General features: G+C 39.4%; 1 protein-coding gene and 1 long non-coding RNA gene across 2 annotated transcripts; both read left to right on the top strand.

Annotated features, from left to right (window-relative positions):
- The first annotated feature begins 8,925 nt into the window (after window positions 1–8,925).
- Window positions 8,926–12,619, top strand: LOC100982302 (uncharacterized). Its single transcript, XR_010110874.1, has 3 exons — window positions 8,926–9,046; window positions 9,304–9,399; window positions 10,373–12,619. It is a non-coding gene; the product is annotated as an uncharacterized LOC100982302 (long non-coding RNA).
- A 10,796-nt stretch (window positions 12,620–23,415) lies between these two features.
- On the top strand, window positions 23,416–24,595 carry LOC106634101 (small ribosomal subunit protein eS26-like). Its single transcript, XM_055102853.1, has 2 exons — window positions 23,416–23,546; window positions 23,851–24,595. The coding sequence occupies exons 1-2, from the start codon at window positions 23,416–23,418 to the stop codon at window positions 24,050–24,052; spliced, it is 333 nt and encodes a 110-aa protein (XP_054958828.1). The 3' UTR covers window positions 24,053–24,595.
- The last annotated feature ends 774 nt before the right edge of the window (window positions 24,596–25,369 follow it).

Below are 25,369 nucleotides of genomic sequence, written 5' to 3'. Positions count from 1 at the left end.
CTAGGTGGGGTACATCACCTCCTCAATCTCACCCAGCCTAAACTAGCCCAAGATTGTTGGTTGTGCCTAAAGGACAAACCCCCATATTATATTGGATTAGGAGTAGAAGCCGCACTTAAAATTGGCTCTCTTTCTTGTTGTACATGCCCCTATGCCCTCCCATTAGGAGATATGTCTGGAAACACTTCTTGTCTAATTAGCACCAGATATAACTTATCTGCTTCTCCCTTTCAGGCTACATGTAATCAGTCTATGCTTACCTCCTTAAGCACCTCAGTCTCCTACCAGGCACCTAACAATACCTGGTTAGCCTGCACTTCAGGTCTCACTTGCCACATCAATGGAACTGAACCAGGACCTCTCCTGTGTGTGTTGGTTCATGTACTCCCCCAGGTCTACGTGTATAGTGGGCCAGAAGGACAACTTCTTATTGCTCCCCCTGAATTACATCCCAGGTTTTGCTGAGCCACCCCACTCCTTGTACCCCTCCTGGCTGGCCTTAGCATAGCTGGATCAGCCACCATCAGCATGGCTGCCCTGGTTCAGGGAGAAACTGGACTAATGTCCCTATCTCAACAAGTAGATGCTGATTTAAGCAATCTCCAATCAGCCATAAATATACTACATACCCAAGTAAAATCTCTAGCTGAAGTAGTTCTTCAAAACCGCCGAGGCTTAGATCTGCTATTTCTCTCCCAAGGAGGGTTATGTGCCACTCTAGGAGAGAGTTGTTGCTTCTATGCCAATCAGTCTGCAGTCATAAAAGATACTCTCCAAAAAGTTCGAGAAAACCTAGACAGACACCAGCAAGAATGAGAAAATAACACCCCCTGGTACCAAAGCATGTTTAACTGGAATCCATTGCTAACTACTCTAATCACTGGGTTAGCTGGACCCTTTCTCCCCTATTGTTAGGCTTAGTCTTTGAGCCTTGTATGTTAAATTGCTTTCTTAACTTTGTAAAACAACACATAGCTTCTGTCAAGCTTATGTACCTTAAAACCCAATATAACCCCCTGGTTATAACCGAGGAATCAATGATTTGATTCCCCAAAAACACAAGTGGGGAATGTGATACCCAACCTTGTTTTAACCTGAATTGACTCTCCCTTAGCTGAGAGAGCCAGACAGACTCCATCTTGGCTCCTTCACTTACAGCCCCTTACCCACCCCCTTCCTCAAGGACTTGACTTGACTTGTGCAAGCAGGCTCCCAAGACATCCAAGGATGCAATTAACTGATAAGATACTGTGGAAAGCTATATCTGCAGTTCCTAGGAATTCATCCGGTTGATAACACCCAAAACCCCGCATCTATCACCTTGTGATAGATTTAAAGCCCCTGCACCTGGAACTGTTTGCTTTCCTGTAACCATTTATCCTTATAACTTTTTGCCTGCTTTACTTCTGTAAGATTGTTTTAACTAGACTCCCCCCTTCTCCTTTCTAAACCAAAGTAAAAAAGAAAATCTAGCCCCTTCTTTGGGGCCTAGAGAATTTTGAGCACTAGCCATCTCTCAGTCGCCGGCTAATAAAGGACACCTGAATTCGTCTCAGAGTGTGGTGTTTCTCTGTAACTCACTAGGTTACAACATGTGAGCCCTACAATTATTCCTGCTTACAGTGTAGAAGAAAAATAAGTATATATGGCGACCACCATGGGTATAATTTAGGTGGGATAATAGGAGAGAGGAGAGAGGCAAAGATTTGCAGAAGTATCCATGTAAATCTTTGGCTAAGTCCCGATCTGCACAAGCATGACCAGACACTACCTGAGGTTTAGAAAGGAACCCCTACAAAGCAATATCCCAAACAATTATTTGAGCTCATCCAGGGCTGGGAATTGTGTGTTCACCTGCCAGTGTGGAACACCTATTAGTATAGAAAACACCAGATAGAAAGGTATCACCTAAAGAACGGGGCTCACAGACTCAAGGCTGCTCTGGTCTTATACTAAAAAAGTTTAAAACAGAAAGACCTAGTGCCAAGCAGGCAAAAGGAAAACATGCTGCTAAGTAATTTTATTGAACGGCATACCAAGGTCCAACATTGTTTAAAGCGATACAAACAAATACAACATTCAATAATGTAAAATTCAGTATCTGGCATCCAATAAAGAATAACCATGCACAAAGAGAAGTAGTGACATAAAAATCATTAACCAGAAGAGTGAATTGAGAAGCACAAAAATGATGAAAATGATGAAATTAGTGGACAAATATGCTGAAAAGCTTTTATAACTATCCAACATTTGTTTTGACAAAAGAATGGGGGAAATAAAACTTGATAATGAGAAATAGTACATATATATATATTTGTGGTTTCCACTCCAACATCTAAAGAGCTTGTTACTCCCGTCCTCACAACAACAAAAAGTTGAACAAACTGAAAATCCGTAACTCTTCTTAGATCCATCAGAGTATCGAGGCCATAGGGCAAAGCAATGCCCCCCCAAACAGGAGACACAGCAAATATAGGGGATCAGATTTTGAGGACAGAAGCCTCTGGAGCCAGCAACTGACAGGTGAACAGTGATTAACAAATTGCTGGAGGCTAATGGTGGACAAGCCTTAGTCTTAAAAACTCCTGGGAGCCCAGTCTTATCATGGGAGCAGCACCTGTATTTTCATGAGATTTGCCTCCAGGAGACCCACCAGATTCTCCTGATGAAGACTGGAGAACAATTATGTCATGCTTCAAGCAGGAGGAAGGGGAAATAATCATTCTAAGACACACCCAAGGAAACATAAGCATTTTGAAATAAGCCCAGAGTATTCTGTGCTACATAACAAAAGCCTGCCCCCAGGAAACTACTTTACCAAATCGTGTGCGACCTGTGAGAAGAACTAGTCAGTCGGTTCCATCTAGCCTTCCTATCTCAAATAAAGGAAGAAAAGAAAGCTAAGAAATTTTTCTGAAGGTCAGCCCAGGGACTCAGTCTCACTAATAAAACTGAGATGTAATCATGAGATGTAACCATGAGACTAAAAAATGCTGCCTCTCCACAATACCTGATCACCACATCCACAGGTCTGCAGTATAATAACAGCAGATGGGCCAGGTGCAATGGCCCATACCTGTAATCCCAGCACTTTGGGAGGCTGAGGTGGGTGGATCACTCGAGGTCAGGAGTTCGAGACCAGCCTGGCCAACATGCCAAAACAAGGTCTCTACTAAAAATACAAAAATTAGCTGGACGTGGTGGCATGCATCTGTAATTCCAGCTACTTGGAAAACTGAGGCAAAAGAATCACTTGATCCTGGGAGGCAGAGGTTGCAGTGAGCCGAGATTGCACCACTGTACTCCAGCCTGGGTGACGGAGGGATACTTTGTTTCAAAAAATAATAAAATAAATAAAAATCATAATAAACAAAAAACAGTAGATGGTAACTGATAGAGCTGCAAGAGACAGACAGGAATTTCTAGGGAAACCCACAGACAACAGCAGAAACACCAACAAGGATATTAGAGGAAATTTAATCCCCTGAAATCTACTGCTACAGCAAATAATAAACAGCCAAAATTCTAGCCAGATAAACATAAAACCTCGCAGTAAAGTCCTATTAACCTTAGTTCATCTTACCCGATACATCATGTCTGGCTATCAACAAAAATAGCACAACATGATAAAAGGTAAATGCTCTAGATTGAGTTGTGCCCATCCCTCCCCAGCAAATTCATGTTAAAACCCTAACCCCTAGTGTGATTGTATTGGAGACAGAGACCTTAAAGAGGTCATTAAGGTTAAATGAGGTGTAAGGATAGATCCCTAAACAAATAAGACTACAGTCCTTATAGGAAAAGGAAGAGACACCCAGGGTGTGTGCTCATAGACTGAAGGCCATGTCAGGACACAGCAAGAAGGCAGCTGTCTGCATGCCTGCAAGAGAGTCCTCACCAAAACCCAACTCTGCTGACACCTTGATCTAGGCATTCCATCCTCCAGGATTGTGAGCGAATACATTTCTCTTGTTTATGTCATTCAGTCTGTGGCATTCTATTAAGAAGAACAACCCAAGAAGACTCATGCAGCAGGAAGAAACACATTATGAAGAGACAAAGCAGCTATCACAACTAGACACGGGCAGAGAGGTTGGAATTATCACACCAGGATTTTAAACTATGATTAATATGCTAAGGATTCTAATGGAGAAAGTGGCCAAGACGCAAGAACACATGTGTAATGTAAGCAGAGAGAGGCAAACGCACAAAAAAAAAAATTAAAAGGAAATGCTAGAAATAAAAAACACTGTAACAGAAATGAAGAATGTCTTCGATGGGCTTATCAACAGAATACAGAAGATCAAGGAAAGAATCTGTGAGTGTGAAACATGTTGATGGAAACTTCTCAAACTGGAAAGCAAAGAGAGAGAGAAAAGGAGAGAGAGAGGGAGGGAACTGAAACAGAATATCCAAGAACTATGGACAGTTATAAAAGATGTAACATGGGCATAATGAGAATGAATCCTAGAGGAGGAGAGAAAGGAGCAGAAAACCTATTTGAAGTGATAATGACTGAAAGTTTTCCAAACTTACTGACAGACATCAAAAAGCACAGATCAAGGAAGTTGAGAGAAGATCAAGCAAGATTCTGGTAGGACATATATTTGGTCTTTGTCATCAGTTCCTCTCAGAGTGCTGAAACCCCTGGAATGTCCTGAGTGATAGGAGTGTCTTTTGTTATTAACAGTGAGCCCCACTGATGACCCCTGAGTTTATGCTAATGAGGTCCTTAAGGTAGAGCATCTGGATAGCCTCAGGATGGGCTATAAGATATTGATGCTTCATGTAGTTGAATTTCTATTTATAATGGTCAATTGCATTATTCATCACACAATTTAACAATAAAAGTACATGTTCACTTTTCCTTGTTCATGGTCTCTGTATTAATTCAACTCTCCCTCTTCCAACACTCAAACTTTGGGCATTAATTAATATAATACATTTTGCCCAGCTATATATTTTAGTTTATTTTTTCATTTAGTTTATTTCCTATCTTTTAAGTTTTTATTCTTCTCTAAACAGCATAAAATTCCTGATGGATTACTACACCTTAATGCTGTGGTCCCATCCATTGAGGCCTCCGTAGCCAATATCCAATATTATCAACATTGCTGATTCTATTCAGTCAAAAACTGGTATATATTTTGCTCTTATAGATTTGGCTAACATGATCTGTTTGGTGCCAATTTCAACAGCCTCTCTACTGCAATTTATCTCCACCTCTGAAGGCATGCAACACACCTTTCCCAGGCCACCCAGAGGGTACCTTGTTAGCTTTGGCATCATGTACAATATCTGCAGACAAGATCTGAACTGCATCCATCTTTCTTTCTCTAAGAGCACAGGTATGACATGATATTAATAACATGCTCCTCCCAGGAGACTCATTTGACACATTCATTAAGGACACATAAGTCCAATCTTTTAGTACATTTTGGGTTCTGGTGGTTACTTTCTCAGAAAAGCTTCCCTGAACACCTAGCACTTCCACTCCTCCGTCACTGCTTTCTTGTTTTCCACGGCGTGTGTCACTCACTAGCTGATGTACTGTATGTTCAGTATATGCACGTGCTCATTGTCTGTTCCTGGTGGGAGGAATGTTTTTTCCTTTTTGTTGTCTATTATAGCTTCAGTACCCAGAGTGGTACCTGGCACCAAATAGATGCTTAGTAAGTAACTGTGGAGTGAATAAGATGAGTAATGAAGAACTGATGGGGCAGAATCATGGCATGGAAGGTGAAGCTTGCATAGGAGGGGATGTGAGTAGCAGATGTACATGTTGGGTGAAGTCTATTTTCTTGGAAAAAATAGATAATTAGAATTGAAAAACTGGCATGGTGGTACATGTCTGTTGTCCCAGCTACTCGGGAGGCTGATGAGGTGGGAAGATTGCTTGAGCCCAGGGGTGTGAGGCTGCAGTGGGCTATGATTATGTCACTGTACTCCAGCTTAGCAACAGAGCAAGACCCTGTCTCTTAAAAAAAAAAAAAAAAAGTAAAGGCTAAAGTGAACTAATGCCAAAAACATTCATTGGTTCATCTTCTAAACACTTATGAAGTACCTGGTAGGAAAAGTTGTACATGGATTTTGGTGTACACTGACACACAGGACTTCATGATCTAGTGCAGTATTGTCTAAGAGAACTTTCTGCAGTGGTGGAAGTGCTGTGCCTGTGTACTGGTCAGTACGGTAGCCACCAGCCCTGTATGACTATTGAGTACTTGAACTGTGGCTTAAGCAACTGAAGAACTGAATTTTAAATTTTATTTTATTTTTACATTTTAATTAATTTAAATATATGTAGCCAAATTGGCTAGTGGCTCCTGTATTGAGGATTGCAGCACTGTAGAAAAGTAAGAAAGCATAAGAAATTAAAATAAGTGCTAGGACAAATATCCTATGTTCTTTTGGGGACAGAGATGAGCGAACATTTCAAGCTGCCCAGGCAACTGCAGGGGAAGAAAGACGCATTCCTGGCTCTAAGTTGTAATGACTTGTTTGTCATAAAGATATGAGAAATGTTATTTTTATTTAGGATAAAGGAAATTAACTAACAGTGTCAACTCCAATTAATCGGTGAATTTAGGATAAATTATGTGTAGCAAATTGAACTGTCAGGTCTTACTTGGATAAGTTATTGTTTATTTGGAAAATGTATGTATTGGATTGTATCTGCTTGGTGATATAAAAGGATGAGTGAGATTTCTTCCTGTCCTTTTAATCTCATTAGTGGATTGCCTGTGACATGCATCAAGGTCTTATTTAATGCTTATTCAGTAATAAAAGTGTTTTCTTTCTTTTCTACAATTGTGGAAAGGATTTTCTAACATTGGCAAGAGATTTGAATTTTAATTATTTTCCCAACACCTGACAAAAGTAAATTCTGCCTTTAAAACCAGAGACCAGTGTCACTGGTGAACATGCACGCAAAATATCCAAATAATGTAATACAATGCTGAATTAACTCTCAGAGCTAAAAAATTACCACAGTAGAGCAGTATTTCACAAATCAAAGACAGTAATAATGCTATATTAAATGGATGTATTTTTGCACATATAATTTGACAAGTCAATAAGCTATTATTGAATATTTAAGCTTCTAAAGTTTTACTATCTTAAATAATACTTTGAAATGAGTACTATTGAGAGGAATTTCTAAGCACATCTGTGAGCATTTCCTTAGAATATTTTCTTTGAAATGTACCCTTTTTTCCCCCCCTTAGTTTCAGGTCCTAATTAAGGACTGTCTGTGGCAGGGGTGCCCAACCTTTTTGGCACCAGGAATCAGTTTCATGGAAGACAATTTTTCCACAGAAGTGGGAGGTGTTTATTTGGGGATGAAACTGTTCCACCTCAGATCATCAGACATTAGATAGATTCTCATAGGGGGTGTGCAGCCTCGATCCCTTGCATGCACAGTTCACAGTAGGGATTGCGCTCCTATGAGAATGCAATGCCATGGCTGATCTGACAGGAGGTGGAGCTCAGGTGGTAATGCTCACTTGCCCACTACACACCTCCTGCTGTGTGGCCCAGTTCCTAACAGGCCACAGACCAGTACCAGTCCATGGTCTGGGGGTTAGGGACCCCTGATCTATGACATGAAACCAGCCTTCAGTCTTTTCACCCAGGGGTCTCATATTTTAGTTATTAAATGTCTATCAGTACAAAGTTTAAGTATATGCCATAAATATATTTTTCTTTTTTATGAATCAGTTATGTGTATGTTTTAGTCCATTTGTGCTGCTGTAACAGAATACCACAGACTGAGTAATTTACAAACAATAGAAATTGACTTCTTGGCCAGGCACGGTGGCTCACACCTGTAATCCCAGCACTTTGGGAGGCTGAGGTGGGTGGATCACTTGAGATCAGGAGTTCAAGACCAGCATGGCCAACATGGTGAAACCCCGTCTCTACTAAAAATACAAAAATTAGCCAGGCATGGTGGCGGGCACCTGTAATCCCAGCTGCTTGGGAGGCCGAGACAGGAGAATCACTTGAACCCAGGAGACAGAGGTTGCAGTGAGCCGAGATCGTGCCATTGCACTCTAGCCTGGGCAACAGAGTGAGACTCCATCTCAAAAAAAAAAGAAAAAAGAAAGAAAAAAAAGAAATTGACTTCTCATGGTTTTGGAGCCTGAGAAGTCCAAGATCAAGGGGGAGGGGTCTGACAAGGGCCATGTTGCTGTGTGCTTTTATGGTGGATGGGTGGATGGGCAAAAAGAGGAGAGAGGAAAAAGGGGCCTCAGACTCATTTTTTAAATAAGGAACACACTCCCACGATAATGACATTAATCCATTCATGACGGCAGAGCCCTCAAGGCCTAATCATCTCCTAAAGATCTCACCTCTCAATACTGTTAGAACGGTGATTCAGTTCAATACATGCTTTTTGGGAGACACAATCAAACCGTAACAGTGTATGTCTATCAGTCTTTAATATAAAGATGTCTTTTTTCCAAACCCATTTTTTATGAGGGTTAGTGGATCATCCTGGGTAGCCCATTCAAGAGAGAATCGCTTTAGCCTCATTTTTTAATTACTTACCTAGTACTTAAGCTATAAAAGATATAACCAAATACTTGACTCTGTGCTGTCAAATGTTAAATGCTGATTTTTTAAAATTCGTACAATTCTATAACTTTTAACAAAAAGTTAACTCTACTGAAGCAAAGCTCTCATATTTGTCTCTCATCCTTACTGTATAATAATTCTAAGCACATAACTCTCCCCTTTATTATTTAATAATTCCATCTACGTAACTGTCCTATTATTACTTAACTGAGATCACATTCCCAATCTTTGTCACGACTCCTGAATCTTGTTCCATTTCTTCCACAACCAGGCTAATTTTACCCTTTCTTCAGTGACAGAATAGGCCTGGGCTATGGCTGAGCCTAAATATGTTTGCTATTTCAGGTGACATTTAATGATGTGGCTATAGACTTCACTCATGAAGAGTGGGGATGGCTCAATTCTGCTCAGAGGGGCTTATACAAGGATGTGATGGTTCAGAATTATGAGAACCTGGTCTCTGTAGGTAAGGATATCACCTCTTCCACTCCAGTAGGGGACACCTTTCTTTTGCCACCCTGAATTGCGGGAGACCCTCCTAAGTAAATGGCTGAATTTCTGTAGCATGTTCCCAAGGAAATGTGCAGCTCTCTTGAGCCCTGCCTGAAGCTTATCTTTCCATTTCAATGAACACCCTTCATCCATTCCTGTGGCCCCTCTTTTGATGGCCTCTCATAATAGAGGACCACGGCTTAAACAATTCTATATTCTTCCTGTAAGCAGGTCTTTCCATAACTAAGCCATATGTGATCACATTGTTGGAGGATGGGAAAGAGCCCTGGATGGTGGAGAAAAAACTGTCAAAAGGTATGATTCCAGGTGAGTCATGGTGAACGAGACAAAGGAAGATTTGGTTAAAGATGTTTATAGTAAGTGTGGAGGCATTTTAGGAACACTATCTTCAAATATCTCAAATATTAATGAAAAATTGAGGGATATTTAGCTTAGATTTTCAAAATAATTGTTCCTCTATCCTACATTATTATCTGTATCACTCATGTCATCTAATCAAGATTAGAGGTTTTTGTCATTACAATAATTCAAATTGTTACTCTATTCATGACAAAGTAAGGCAAATTATTCTTTCTTAAATCTACATAAGAAAAAACATACTGATACTTTTAGGCTAAGAAAAGCTGACAATTAGATGGAAAATCACTTTTCTAAAGCTGAGCTTTGTAGATGAAATATGAACATATTAGAGGAAGTAAGGAACATATAAAATATGTTCCTAGGAATAATATTTTCTAATGTCCAATAAGTGATATGATTCACAGTTTCTTCATAACCTCAGAAGCCTAAATCTTTGTCAGCTATAAAGAGCACTTAGATTATTGTGTTTTTCCTGCAACTGTTTAATGTAGTAGTATCAATTCTGTATTTTAAGCATGTTAATCTGGCAGCAAATTGAGATTAATGGAAGGTTGGAGAAAAAGGCTATGAGACAAAATGCAATCTTTCATACATGAATATAGGCACAAAGAGATGGCTTGGAATCCAGAATGCCTTCCACATTTTATTTCTGATAGTTTCCTTTTTTTCATATACTGTTTTATCTATTATGTATATTTTACCCATTTCTGTTATCACTCCTGCTTCTTCTGTGAACTCTGTATTCTCTGCTCCATTTGAGCATTGTTCAGAAATCACTGAAATATTTGAATTGTCAGAACTCTGTGTTTTCTGGGGGCTTCAATTCTTATCCATTTCTCCTAATTCCACCATAGAAGTTTCTTTTCAAGGAGTAAAAAAAAGAAAAAAAACAGTACTTTGCTTTCTTGATATATTTCAGGTTAGGAATCAAGATGGGAAAACAAGGAATTATCAACAAAGAAGGATATTTATAAGGAAGATTCACTCCAAACAGTAACAATAGAAAATGTTTTAAAACAAAGTTATGAATTTTCAAATTCTACCAAGAATTTGGAACACATAGAAAAGTTGGAAGGGAAGCCTGGAATTCATGTAGAACATTTCAGACCAGCAACTCTCACCTCCAGAGAAAGCCCCACTGGGGACAGTTACAAATATGACACATTTAGAATCACCTTTCATTCAAAGTCTACTCTTTCTGAACCATAAAAAAATTCTGCTAAAGGGAATTCACACAAATACAATATATTAAAGAAGAATTTACCAAAAATTCAGTTGTAAAAAATGAGAGACTCAATGGTGGAAAGAAACTCTTGAATTCTAATAAAAGTGGAGCAGCCGTTAACCAGAGCACCTCTCCTCACCACACTTGTAATAGAGGAAGTCTATACATCTAGGGAATGTGGGAAAGCCTTTGGCAAACAGTCAATCCGCAATCGCCATTGGAGAATTCATACAGGAGAGAAGCCCTGTGAATGTCGTGAATGTGGGAAGACTTTTAGACATGGCTCATCCCTTACACGACATCAGATAAGCCATAGTGGAGAGAAACCTTACAAATGTATTGAATGTGGGAAGGCCTTTAGCCATGGCTCATCACTTACTAACCATCAGAGCACTCACACTGGAGAGAAACCATATGAATGTATGAACTGTGGAAAGTCTTTTAGTCGTGTGTCCCTTCTCATTCAACATCTAAGAATTCATACTCAAGAAAAACACTATGAGTGTCATATATGTGGAAAGGCCTTCATTCATAGGTCATCTCTCATTCACCATCAGAAAATCCATACTGGAGAGAAGCCTTATGAATGTAGAGAACGTGGGAAAGCTTTCTGCTGTAGCTCACACCTTACTCCACATCAAAGAATTCACACTATGGAGAAACAATATGAATGCAACAAATGTCTGAAAGTCTTTAGTAGCCTCTCATTTCTTGTTCAGCATCAGAGTATTCATACTAAAGAAAAACTCTTTGAATGTCAGAAATGCAGGAAATCCTTCAACCAGCTTGAATCACTGAATATGCATTTGAGAAATCACATTAGATTGAAATGTGATTTCTATCTAATGAATGCCATATATGTGGGAAAGCTTTCGGTCACAGGTCATCCCTGCTTCAACATCACAGAATTCATACTGGAGAGAAACCTTACGAATGTATTAAATGCGGGAAGACCTTCAGCTGTAGTTCAAACCTTACTGTACATCAGATAATTCACACTGGAGAAAAGCCATATAAATGTAATGAGTGTGGGAAAGCTTTTAGCAAAGGCTCAAATCTTACTGCCCATCAAAGAGTACATAATGGAGAGAAACCCAATAGTGTGGTAAGTGTGGAAAAGCCTCTAGACCATATGAATCACTATACATGTGAGAAATCTTACAGAAGAGAATGTATATGAAGCAGTGGTTATCATGGTAAAGTTCATTCATAGATCCTCATTTAACATCAGAAAAAATTATACTGGGGAAAAGTTTTATGAATGTAGTCAATATGGGAAGACTTCCAGCAATGATTCAGATGTTTTTATTTTTCAGAGTTTATACTGTAGAGAAATCATATGAAGACCATAAATGTGGGAAAGCCTTTGTCAGTATTAACCCCTTAATTGACATAAGTATACTCACACTAGGATAAACCCCTGTACATATAGCAAATGTGGGAAAGACTATAGACAATAGGAATCTTTTACAAACTCCTACAGGAGAGAAGCTGTATGAATGTAGAAAATTTAGAAATTGAGGGAAGTCTTCAGTTCCAAGTGCATCCCTTATTTTACAAAGAACTCAAACTGGAGAGAACTCTCATTTAAGAGATGTAGCAAAGTGTTCACTAAGAGTGTTTATCTTGCTACACATCAGAAGATTAATGGAAGAACAACCTGAAAGACTTAGGAATTACGTGTAAATCTTTGCAGTGATGCTATTTGTAAACACGGTTCTACAGGAGAGCAAATAAATGTCATTATGCATTTCTTAGAGCAGTAGCTTGCAGTTTCAGTTGAGTTCTACTTAGAAATTCTTTGTAGCTAGTGGGCATGTGAAGATATTTAGTCACCCAGAGGAGCCAGTAAATGTTATAATGTTAAAAATTAAAGCTGCAAAAGAAATAAAATGGTGTGAATAAAGGTTTTGGTATCTAATAAAATCATTTTGTATCTCATGAACTCTTTCTCTGTGACTATTTCTGGCAAAAAAAATTTCACTAAGATTAGCCTCAGTATAGCCTTTAGTGGGAGACAAGCAAACCCAAAGAAAAACACCTGCTCTTTGTACTAAGAATAGCGGTATTTTGGTGAGGATTATTCAGAGTCCATTTCCAGTGGGCTTACTACATTTCAAGAAAATTTACTGAGCATCACTCGTGTGTATTACACAGCAATGGGATATAGGAATCCAGTAGTTCTGAGCTTTAGTGGTGTGTCAGAATCACTAGGAGGGCTTGTTAAAGCACAGATTGCTTTAGCCTCAAGCTAGCCTCAGTTCTAGTTTCTGTATGAGTTGATTTGAATTTGCATTTTTCACACATTCTTAGGTGACAGTAACACTGTTTTGTCCAGAAAGCACATTTTGATAACCATTGTAATAATTAACAAATGTGGTCTTTTTCTCACAGAGACATTATCTGACAAGAGAAATGGATAGCAAATAAATTTGAAATAATCCTTTACAAGTGCTATGAGAAAATAACTAAGAAACAACATACTACAAGAGATCAGAGCAGGCTTAGCTGGATGTGACTTTTGAAATGAATCTTAAATGATGAACACTAATTATGTAATGAGTACTACTCATGTAGCCGTGTGCATCCCTGTGTGTGCCTGTGTGTGTGTGTATGTGGTGCACTGGGTGTTATTCTAGGTAAAGTGGATAGTCAAGTTCTGTCATACTTGCTGCAGCTGGATTCCGTGTTCCCATGTCTAGTTTCAGATTCTGTGGCTTTGAGGTAGTGCCGCTGGCAGCATCATTGGTTTCAGCAACTGTCATTTCTCCATCTCTGGGTCATAGTTATAGGAGTTTACCTTGAAATCACTAGTCCAGAAGTGTTCCCATTACTTTTACAGCCCATCTACCAATTTTGAAATCACTGATTTACTGCAATATATGTCTTGAAATAGTTAAGAGAGTTTTTGTTCTCTGCACTGAAACTTGACAGATAGTTATGGTTTGTAAGGAGGGAGGATGGCTTCAAATATTCTAAGTTCTAGATAAGAAATGGGGCCAGGCGCGGTGGCTCATGCCTGTAATCCCAGCACTTTGGGAGGCCGAGGCGGGTGGATCACCTGAGGTCAGGAGTTCGAGACCAGCCTGGCCAACATGGAGAAACCCCGCCTCTACTAAAAATACAAAATTAGCCGAGGATGGTGGCACATGCCTGTAATCCCAGCTACTCAGGAGGCTGAGGCAGGAGAATGGCATGAACCCGGGAGGTGGAGCTTGCAGTAAGCCGAGATCGCGCCACTGCGCTCCAGCCTGGGCGACAGAGTGAGACTCCGTCTCGAAAAAAAAAAAAAAAAAAAAGGAAATGGAATGGTCTCACTGGCCCTGTGATTAGAATCCTATCTTGTGATTAGAAAGGTAATGCAGATCAATTTGATTTGGAGTGTATGGACACTGATGTAAGTGAAGGGCTGTGATATAGATTATGCTTCAGATTTTGTTCACTATGGCAGGTGAGAATCATAAGTTATGTTATTATTTTTAAAAGGAACATTATGTTATACATACAATAATTCTGGTGTGGAATGAGTGATAAGGTTTCTGACTTTCAACAAAACGTATCTCCTCTGATACATGTACTACCTTAACTGAAAGCTAAAAGCATAGAGGCATATTCCAATAGCACTTTGGAATAGAGACAGTAGGTTTGGAATGGGGTGGTAAATTTTTACTATTCTGCAGGGATTTTATCTTTCATTTGATTTAATTTTAATCATGAAATTTATATTGAAATTCTATGAAACACTGAGGGATCTTAGACTTATAAGTAAGGAAGGGCCAGGTGCAATGGAACATATCTGTAATCCCAGAAATTTGGGAGGCTGGGGCAGGAGGACTGTTTGAAGCCAGGAGTTCAAGACCAGCCTGGGCAACATAGCAAGACTCGATCTCTAAAAATATATATTTTTTAATTACCCAGGTGTAGACATATGCCTGCCATCCTAGCTATTCAGGAGGCTGAGTGGAGAGGGGTTGCTTATGCCTGCAGTCCTAGCTATTCAGGAGGCTGAGTGGGGAGGGATTGCTTGAGTACAGGAGTTTAAGGTCACAGTGAGTCATCATCACACCACTGCTTTCCAGCCTGGCAGCAGAACACCACTCTGACTCCAAAGTAAATATAATTAAGGAAGCATGACGTGGTATCAAACAGCTGTAATTATGGATAGTCTGGCTACCACATATATACTTATGGGATAATGACAGTAGCTTTCTTTTCTCTCATTCTCTGTCCTTCTTCAGCTCTCCCAAGGAACTGGTACCACAAAGATGAAGTAGTCCTATAATGCCCAGATTTTTTTTGTTTCCACTACACATAGTTTTATGCCACCATGTCACTTTGTTATGAGGGGATTCATCCAAATACCTGTGCTTTGTCATTTAAAAAGCATGGGCATACACATAATAATGCTTTACATTTCTGGAATTAAAGTGCCTTCACAATAACGGAATTAGGAAAAAGAAGGCCATCTTATTTTTTTTTTTTTTTTGAGATGGAGTTTCACTCTTGTTGCCCAAGCTGGAGTGAAATGGTGCAATCTCAGCTCACTGCAACCTCCACCTCTCGGGTTCAAGCAATTCTCCTGCCTCAGCCTCCCAAGTAACTGGGATTACAGGCGTGTGCCACCACACCCAGCTAATTTTTTGTATTTTTAGTAGAGACAGGGTTTCACCATGTTGGCCAGGCTAGCCTTGATCTCCTGACCTCAAGTGATCTGCCCGCCTCGGCCTCCCAAAGTGCTGGGATTACAGGCATGAGCCACCACACCCAGCCAGAAGGCCATATTTTTAAATTAAGATATGAAGCTTTTAAGAGCAATAAGAGACCATTACTTTGTTATGATAGAAGGTTGGGCTGATGTCATAATGATGTTACGATGTCACTGACATCATATTGTTTCCTCAGTCATACCTATTAACCATTTCTTAAGCATCCACTGTGGACCTAATAGATAAACATTGCATACCCTTTAATAGCTCCAAGGTGTGTATGTGAAGAGCATTAAGCTTTGGAGTCATGTTACCTGGGTTTAAATCCAAGTTGCATGTATACTGGCTTTGTGTGACCTTGGACAAACTACTTCACTATGTCATGCCTCAGTTTCTCCATCTATAAAATGGTAATAAAGCTATCTCACAGCATTATTATGAAAATTAATGAGTTAATTGATGCAAAGTGTTTACAACAATGCCTGGCCTCTTAATAGCATTCAATAAGTATTAGCTATTGATTTCATCATCATTGTCTTCTCATGGTTGCTTCATCATTCTAGTCTCAGATGTCACATCTAATCACTTGTCGCTCTTATGTATTTACTGTTTCACATTTTTGAGGGAGAGCTCTTACAAAATGCACCCATTTCCTTACAACAAATCCTTTAGTATCTGAGCCATTTTGAGGGAATGTTTCTTGCCCAAAATAACCTGAGGAGAAACAAAGAGACCAGATAGGAGATGAGATGAGAATTCAGCAGATCTGTGAGAAGGAAGGAGGATGCCCTACAGAGCTGGAAAAAAGGCCGAGTGAAGGAGGCTGTCAGGCTTCACATAGAGGAAAGGGGAGGCTTTACCCACTGAGACCAGAGGACTACAGGTCTTCAGCATCATCTCTGAGTACAGAGTCCCATGGGCTGGGTGCCACTGCCCTCACTCTTCCTGAGTGGAGGTTACAGCCTGTCATTGAAGATCACTGATGCCTGGAAAGTCAAAGTTTCCTTGTTAGCCTTGGGTTAGTCAAATGTGATTAGAGCTCAGTTGTTGGTAAACATCTAGAAAGAATCAAGGCACATATCACTGAGCACTTCCTGGACGCTTAATTCTTTGCTGTTGAGGGGGAGTCAGTCTTTAAACAAATTGCAATTGTGTTAGAGGAAAAAAGCTGTATATGCAGAAGTAATTGATGCAAGATACAAGACAATGACAAGGCCATATGGCCCAAGAGGTGCAGAGTGTAAGCACTCTGGCATTAAAGATAAATAGGGAAAAATTATAATGATCATAATACAATATTGTTAATAGCAGCAGCAACTGAGGCTTGTGTTTGCACTGTGAGCTGCATTCAATTAAGTGTTCTCAGCTCTGGACCCAAATTCCTAGGTGTGAATTCAGCCTATGGGGACTGTCACGTGCTTACTATATAACCTTGGAGAAGTCACTTCATTTCCCGATTTCTCCATCAAAACAAAAACAATTCCCATCTTAACAGGTGGTTATGAGAATTAAAAGGTTTATAAAGCAAGCTACAAAGTACCTGCACATGGAAGTTTGTTGCTGTGTTTTTCCTGCTTTTAATCTTCCCACATACTGTGAGATACATGCCATAATCATCTTCATGCTAGTGACCTGAGACTCAGGCAGTTCTAGCACGTCTGTCAGAGTCACACATCTTAGGAATATAGGCTAGATTTGAACATTCAGTAAAAGACCACACAATATTGCCCTCCTAGGACAAACCTCAAAAGACTGAGGTTTATCTTGGCAACCATACAGGCTCTCTTGCCTCCTTGAACAAAAAAACATTTCCTTTGGCCATGCCGTTTCTTCTGCCTAGAATTTGCCCCATACCCCATTTATTACTATGCTTACCTAATGCCAAGGAAGGCCTGCCTACCTTGCAAAGCTCACTAGGTGTGTCAAAAATGAACAAAGCTGGACATTAATGACAGTGGTGAGAACAGACTTTAATTGGTAATAACTATTGCAATGGGGAAAGGAACTTGGCATGAACTGAACTCAGCTTCGATTTGAACAGAAGTGAATGAGTATGTTAAAGGGAGGGTGAGGAAATAGGGAGGGGGTGGAGAGCAGGGGCTCAGTAGAGTCAGAAAAATGAAAAATTACAAAACACAGGAAGGGAGGGGGCTGGTCTATGTGCAGTCTATCTGGGTTTGCTACTGGCACTTGAGTTAGCCTCCTATCCTCCCACAGAGGCTGGGAGGTAGGGACCTTATCTTCAGGTGTTGGCTGGAAGAAATTCCTTGGGCAGCCTTGGGTTTTTCAGGCCAGCACTTTAAGAGCCATTAGAAACTTTACTGTTGTTCAAGTCTTAATAGGCAAAAGTTGACAGGCCTATTCAAGAAGGCTCAGAGGGGCCTGGCTACAGTTTGGTCAAAGAAAGAGAAAATCTTTGTCAGGTGTCACCCCAGGCTTCCCCAGCACACTGAGGAGGAATGGTGGTGAAGAAGAAAGAACATAGGCTCAAGGGATCAACATACAGGGTGTGAGTTTCTGCCAAGAGTTGTGTGACCCTGAGAAGGTAATTTAAGTTTTCCAAACCGCAGATCCTTTTTTTGTAAAGCAGGAATAATAGAACCTAACTGAGGAAACTGGAATTAAATGAAGTGCTACATAATAACTTACCCTCAGAGCTCAATAAAGGCAGCTATTATTTTATTGTTATTGTTATTGTATTTTTCCTCTTTGCTTCCACACTATCCTGGAAAACCCAACAAAGTCCTGAGCTCAGCTTTTATAAGGGTGCCACATTCCCTGCACAAAGATTCCAGAAGATGAGAAATACTTAATCTAGAACTAGCAAGGCCAAAGGAAAAAAAAATGCCTCTCCTCTCTCTTCTAGTAGGTGACATTGGTGCAGAACAAGGAAGGATGCAAGGGAGAGGCACTGCAGAGATCTGGACTCAGTGTCCCAGGCAGAGGGAAAGACTGGGAAGTGGGAAAGAGCTTGGAATGATCAGGACAGGTTGACAGGAAAGCAGTGAGCAAAGGAAGATGGAGTAGAAGACAGATTTATAGGCCTAGAAATGTATCTCTCTAGAAATAACATCCAGAGGGATGGTCCCTGCATGGTGCTGGGCACTGGGAACACATATCACACATTAGCTGTCTCTGATGCTCTCCCCTTTAAGGCTTCCTTGAAAATGGAGGTGAAAGGTAGCAAGGTAGCTTGCACAAGGCCACAGCCCTGAGATAGGGCACAGCATGATCCAAACATGTCTCTGGATTCTGCAGGCCATGCTCTCCCGAGGATCTGCACATGCCACTGTACATGAATGGAGGGTACTAAGAAGTTATGGTTCATACTTCCCTACCACATACCACTGATTTCCAGAAAGAGGAATTTTCTCTTGTCTAGGACTCTGGACTGAGAGTGACCCTATCAACAGGAAGAGAAGGCCTGAAGAAACCCAGGATGACACTATCCTCCATATCAGTGTGCCACAGCCACGTGGTTGAGAGTCCAAGAATGTGAGACTGGGGGATAGTTAACACACCTGTGCTAGGAGGGAAGTGACTGTATCAGTACTTCAGACTCAGCTGAACTCTCTCCCAGGCCCTACAAAGGTGTCCAGATGGGTCATATCCTCCTTACTGGCCTTCCTAGCTTGGTCCCAAAGAGTCACCTTCTTCCCCTGGGTGGTGTGAGCAGACAGGTCATGTGACAAATGAAAGTCCACCCTAGCAGTACCAAAAGTCCAGCCCATGGCAATGCAGGCTGCAGGAAACACTCCTGTCATAGGCTGTCATTTGGGCCTATGAAGCACATCCTTCTGGGTAATGTAGCTCTTCACATTCTCTGAGGCAATGGCTAAGTAGCACCCAGAGAGGTGCTAGGAAGGAGCATCAAAAGACTCTTATGATCACATCCTAAAGGTGAGTACCCAGTTTTCCATATTTTACTGTCTGCAACAGATCACATAAATATTTAGAGATATACTATTTCAGATGCTATGAAAGGCTACAAAACCAAATATGTGGAATGTGATGGCAGGGAAAATGACCAAGTAGGAAGTGACATGAATCTGCCACTGTACCTGAACAACCATTCTGGCAGCTCTCTGAAGTGACTATTTTGGAACTCCAGAGTTTATTTGAATGCTTGGAATTTCCAGCTTGCCTAATAAATTACAATTGTGTTGATTGCAACCATCAGAGTGGTATTGGCTACCCATTCCTCACTCCCAGTTCCATGAAGCAGCTTTGGGGATAGGAATGTGATTCTGGTGCAGATTTCTGGAGCCAGGGTGGGCGATAAGTACCTAATCCCACAGATACTGAGGTTCTGTGTTCTGACTGTGGATTGGTGCTTCTGATCTTGTGGGCTTGTAGGCTAGTCATCATTGTTTCAACCCCCACTGGATGAAGTGACTTTCAGGAGATTTTAAAGACTTGCACCTATTTTTTTTTTAATTCAAAAACAACTGCATATACAGAAGAATTCAGAAAGCCACCTCACATGCTCATGGAAAGATACAAGCACTGAAAAAACCTTCTTCAGCTTTTACTTTAGGCTGATCTCTGGTGCACAGTTATCTCATACTAATACAAACAAAGGCAAAAGTGCAGTAAATCCAGGGGAAGGGGGGAAATATGATTTCCAGAGATATCATATTGTAAGATTCAAATGTCCAGTATTCAAGAACAACAAAAACCTGAAGGCATGCCAAAAAACAGAACAGTATGGCCCAATTAAAGGAACAAAATGAATTGACAGAAAACATACTTGAGGCAGCCCAGATGTCAGACTCACTATAAAAAGACAACTGTCTTAAAGATGCTTTAAAAGCTAAAGAAATATATGAACAAAGGAAAAAGATGTATGAGCAAACTGAGGATAGAAATAATGAGATGAAATGATTTTTTAAAAGAATCAAAAAATCTGGATAAAAAATTACAGTAACAGAAACAAAAAATATGAATACAATAGAGGGATTCAAAAGATAAGCAATTAGAGGAGAGATTCAGCAAACTTAAAAATAGGACAAATATAAACTATCAACATGAAAAATAAGAGTAAACAGAGCTTAGTGGAACTGTAGCACAACATCAATTTGGGAATCCTTGAAGGGGAAAAGAGAGAAAGGGGTAGAGAAACTATTTTAAGACATAATGGCTGAAAAATCTCCAAATTTGATGAAAGACATGAATTTGCAATCCAGCAAGCAGAATGAACTCTTAAGTAGGAGAATTGCAAAGAGACCCATACTGAGACACATAATCAAATGTCAAAAGCCAAAGACATATAATCTTGAAAATAGCAAAAGAGAAGCAACTCCTGTCATACAAGGGATCCTCAAGACTATCAACCAGGGTCTCATCAGAAACCCTAGAAGCCAGAAGGAAGCTGATCAATAAACATCAAGTGTTGAAGAAAAAAAGCTGTCAATAGAGAGTTTATATTCAGCAAAATGCTCTTGAAAAATTAGGGAGAAATTCACATATTCCCAGACAAACAAAAGCTGAGGGAGTTGATTATCACTAGACATGCCCTGAAAAAAAAATGCTGAAGGAAGTCTATCAGGTTGAAATTAAAAGAAGCCAGACTGTCACTCAAAGCCATATGGAAAAGTAAAGTTCTCTAGTAAAGGTAAATACATGAGGAATTATAAAATGTAATACTATTATAGTTTTGGTTTGTAACTCCACTTTTTTTTTTTATCTTCTACAGGATTGAAAAGACAAATGCATAAAAATAGTTAGCCTGTTATTGGGAACACAATGTATAAAGATCTAATCTGTAGCATCAATAATGGGAAGTGGTAGGGGTAGACTTGCAGAGTCAGAAGGACTGGTCTCTACCTCACCTAATTCAGATCTCAGACAGCAAGAAGCATCAAATACTACTTGGGAAAGCTGCAAGGACACTAAGACCTATAGACACATAGAGTAAAAGAATACAGGTGGAGATATGTATACACCATCTAAGTCTCCAAGACAACCCAGGGGGAGACTCTTTGGAAAAATAAGACATTTAAAAGCAGCTGTGTATACAGAGAGATTGAAAAAAACACACACAGACCCAACCAAGAGATATGCTCAGAAAATACTCAAGAACCTTAAGCTTTTTCCTCATACTGATCCCAAGGCACAGAACATTCCTAGCTAATTATTAAAGGACTTTCCTGAAACAGACCCAGTATGCAAAGACTGAGAGATGTGGCTGTTGTTTTCAAATGCCCAATTTTCACTTAAACAATCACAAGGCAATCAAAGAAATAGAAAAAACATGGTCCATTCAAAGAATGAATACAAAGTGGCACAAATCATCTCTGAAGACAGGCATTGGGTTTACTGGACAAAGACAACTGTGTTAAATATGCTCAGATATTAAAGTAACTGTATTAACGGTATTAAATGGGCTCAGATACATAAAGGAAACACAAACAACTAAATGATATCAGGGAAATGATTTAAAACAAAATGAGAATATCAACAAAAAGATATAGATGCTATAGAAAGGAACCAAACAGATATTGTGAAGCTGAAAAATATATTAATCTATTAGTCAAGATGAAAAAATTAGGAGTTCAACAGCAGACTTCAGCAGCCAACTTGAAGATAAGACATTTTAAATGATCAGATCTCAGCAATAGAAAGTAAAAAGAATGAAGAATAGTGAATAAAACCTAAGGAACTTATGGGAAACCATCACTGGACCAATATATGTATTATGGGATTCCCAGGAAAATAGAGAGAGAAGGTAGTAGAATTACTTTAAGAAATGTTGACTGAAAACTTCTCAAATTTGAGGAAACACATGAATGTGTAGATTCGATACATTAGTGAACTCCAAGTGAGATAAACCCACTGAGATACATAATAGTGAAATGCCAAATGACAGAATCTTGAAAGCAGTAAAAGAAAAGTAACACATCACTTGCAAAGGATCCTCAATAAGATCATCAAGTCATTTCTCAGCAGAAACCCTGCACTCCAGAAGGAAATGGTATGATATATTTAAAGTGATATAAGGAAAAACCTGTTAATTAAAAATACTATGTCTAGCACAATGGTCCTGCAAAAGTGGGGAAAAATGAAGACATTATCAGATAAGCAAAAGCCATGAATGTTCATCACCAGTAGACTTACCCTATGAGAAATACTAAGGGTCATTCAGATTGAAATGAAAAGACACTAGACAGTAATTCAAACCTATGTGAAGAAATAAAGTTCTCTGGTAAGTACATGGACAGATATAAAAACCAATATTATTGGCCGGGTGCAGTGGTTCACACCTGTAAATATATATATATATATATGTAAATATATAAATAAATATATATTCATTTATATATAAATATAAATAATATATATTCATTTATATATAAATATAAATAAATAAATATAAATATAAATGAATATATATTCATTTATATATAAATATAAATATAAATGAATATATATTCATTTATATATTTACATATATATAAATATATATATAATTTAATTTTGCTTTGTAACTCCAGTTTTTATTTTTGACACAACTTAAAAAGACAAATGCATAAAAATAATTATAAACCACAGAAAGACAAATACCATATAATCTCACTTATATGTGGAATCTAAAAAAGTCAAACTCATGAAAGTGAGAGTAAAATGATGGTTAATAGGGACTAAGGGGTCCCAAGGTGGTCAAAGGATACACAACCTCAGTTAGATGGGAGAAATAAAAGAGCTATTGCACAACATGATGACTACAGTTAATGCATTATATTCTTGAACATTTCTGAGAGTAAATTTTAGGTGTTCTTACCACAAAAAAGGATAAGTATATGAGGTAGTGTAATATCCCTCAAGATATTTCCTAATTTACCTTGTGATTTCTTCATTGACCTATCTATGATTTGAATGTGCCATTTATTTGCCATATATTTGTGAATTTTACTGTTTTCTGTCTGCTATTTGTTTCTAGTGTTTCATTACATTGTGATCAGAAGATACACCGTATGATTTCAATCTTTAAAGTTATTAAGACTACCTCTCTCTGGTCATTGTGCCTCAAAGATGACAAAGAAAAGAAAGAACAACAATCATGCCAAAAAGGGCCGCGGCCACACGCAGCCTATTTGCTGCATGAACTGTGCCCGATGCATGCCCAAGTACAAAGCCATTAAGAAACTCGTCATTGGGGCCAGGTGCAGTGGCTCATGCCTGTAATCCCAGCACTTTGGGAGGCCAAGGTGGGCAGATCACGAGGTCAGGGGTTCGAGACCAGCCTGCCCAACATGGTAAAACCCCATCTTTACTAAAAATACAAAAAATTAGCCTGGCGTGGTGGCAGGTATCTGTAATCTCAGCTACTTGGGAGGCTGAGGCAGGAGAATCGCTTGAACCCAGGAGACGGAGGTTGCAGTGAACCAAGATTGTGCCACTGCACTCTAGCCTGGGTGACAAGAGCGAAACTCCATCTCAAAAAAAAAGAGAAAAACTCATCATTTGAAACATAGTGGAGGCCGCGGCAGTCAGGGACATTTCTGAAGCAAGCACCTTCAATGCCTATGTGCTTCCCAAGCTGTATGTGAAACTACATTACTGTGTGAGTTGTGCAATTCACAGCAAAGTAGTCAGGAATCGATCTCATGAAGCCCGCAAGGACCCAACACCCCCTCCCCGATTTAGACCTGCGGGTGCTTCCCCATGACCCCCACCAAAGCCCATGTAAGGAGCTTAGTCCTTAAAGACTGAAGACAGACTATTCTCTGGGGAAAAATAAAATGGAAATTGTACTGAAAAAATAAAATTATTAAGACTTGTTTTGTGGCCTAATATGGTCTATCCTAGAATAGGCAAATTCATAGAGACAAAAATTAGAGGTTACCAGGGGCTAGAGACAGAGAGGAAGGGAGAATTTTTGTTTATTGGATACAGAGGTTTGGTTGGGGATGATGAAAAGTTCTGGAAATAGTGCTAGTGGATCCACAAGCTTGTGAACGTACGTAATGCTCCTGAATTGTACACTTGAAAATAAAATGGTAACATTTATGTTACGCATATTTTATTACAATAAAAAATGAAATGAAAAAACCCTATACACTGCCTTTCTTTTTATTGGGAAATTAGATGCCTCATCTTTTATTCTAATAGCAGTTTGGCAAGAGGGAGGGCCCCAACCATGTAAGTTTGTAAGTTAATGTATTTCTCAGGGTAATTTTCAGAGTGCCTCAAACCATACCTGCTAAGCTTAATCGCCCTTGAAGCTGAGATAACCTATTTCTATTAGAACCCACTAGTATAGAAAGTCAATGGAAATTATATGGCAAGATTGGAACATGTCAAGAAAAAGGTAGACAGGACAAAGTTTGTAAGTGCTCACCACTTACACTGAGAAGAATGTGACTTTCTGGAAGGTGGTGGATCCCAATGTATAAACAAATTGCTTAATTATTTGCAGCTTTACTTCTCCCTTAAAAATTTATTTTAGTAAAAATAATAGTACTATACAAAATTACTCATTGACAATTACTCATTATTTATGTGAGAAAATAACCAAATCTGCAATTATCTGTCACTGACCTTGGTTTGCTAATTTTGTAGTTATTTAAATCAGTTTAATATGAAATATACCAACCCATTTCCTGGTTGTAAAGCTTGGGAGAATTGAAGCAATGAAATAAAGTCCAAGACATAAACCCAGGAAATGTTCAGAGAATATGTAAATTTTTATAGTAAGTGAATAAATCACTTATTACATTAAAATGTGTGGTCTCTATACCAGCAACACCAGCAGTACCTGGAAACCTGGAAGAAATGCAAATTCCTTGGAGGTTGCTCCTGGCAGAGAAGATATCTGAACAAAGGCCTGGCAGCTCAATGGACTAGGCTTTAGGGAGATCTGTTGGGTGGAGGTAGTTTGGGGTATAGTTGGAGAAGCATTCATCATGGCAGACAGGGGAAGGGTTGGAACCTAAGGAATCATTCCAGACACAGTAGGAGTTTGGATTTCGTACTAAGAGTAAAA

The sequence above is a fragment of the Pan paniscus genome, chromosome 20, assembly GCF_029289425.2.
Source record: "Pan paniscus chromosome 20, NHGRI_mPanPan1-v2.0_pri, whole genome shotgun sequence".
Classification (NCBI taxonomy): Eukaryota; Metazoa; Chordata; class Mammalia; order Primates; family Hominidae; genus Pan; species Pan paniscus.
Note: the sequence above shows the minus strand (reverse complement) of the source record. Positions and strands in the feature narration are given on the sequence as shown.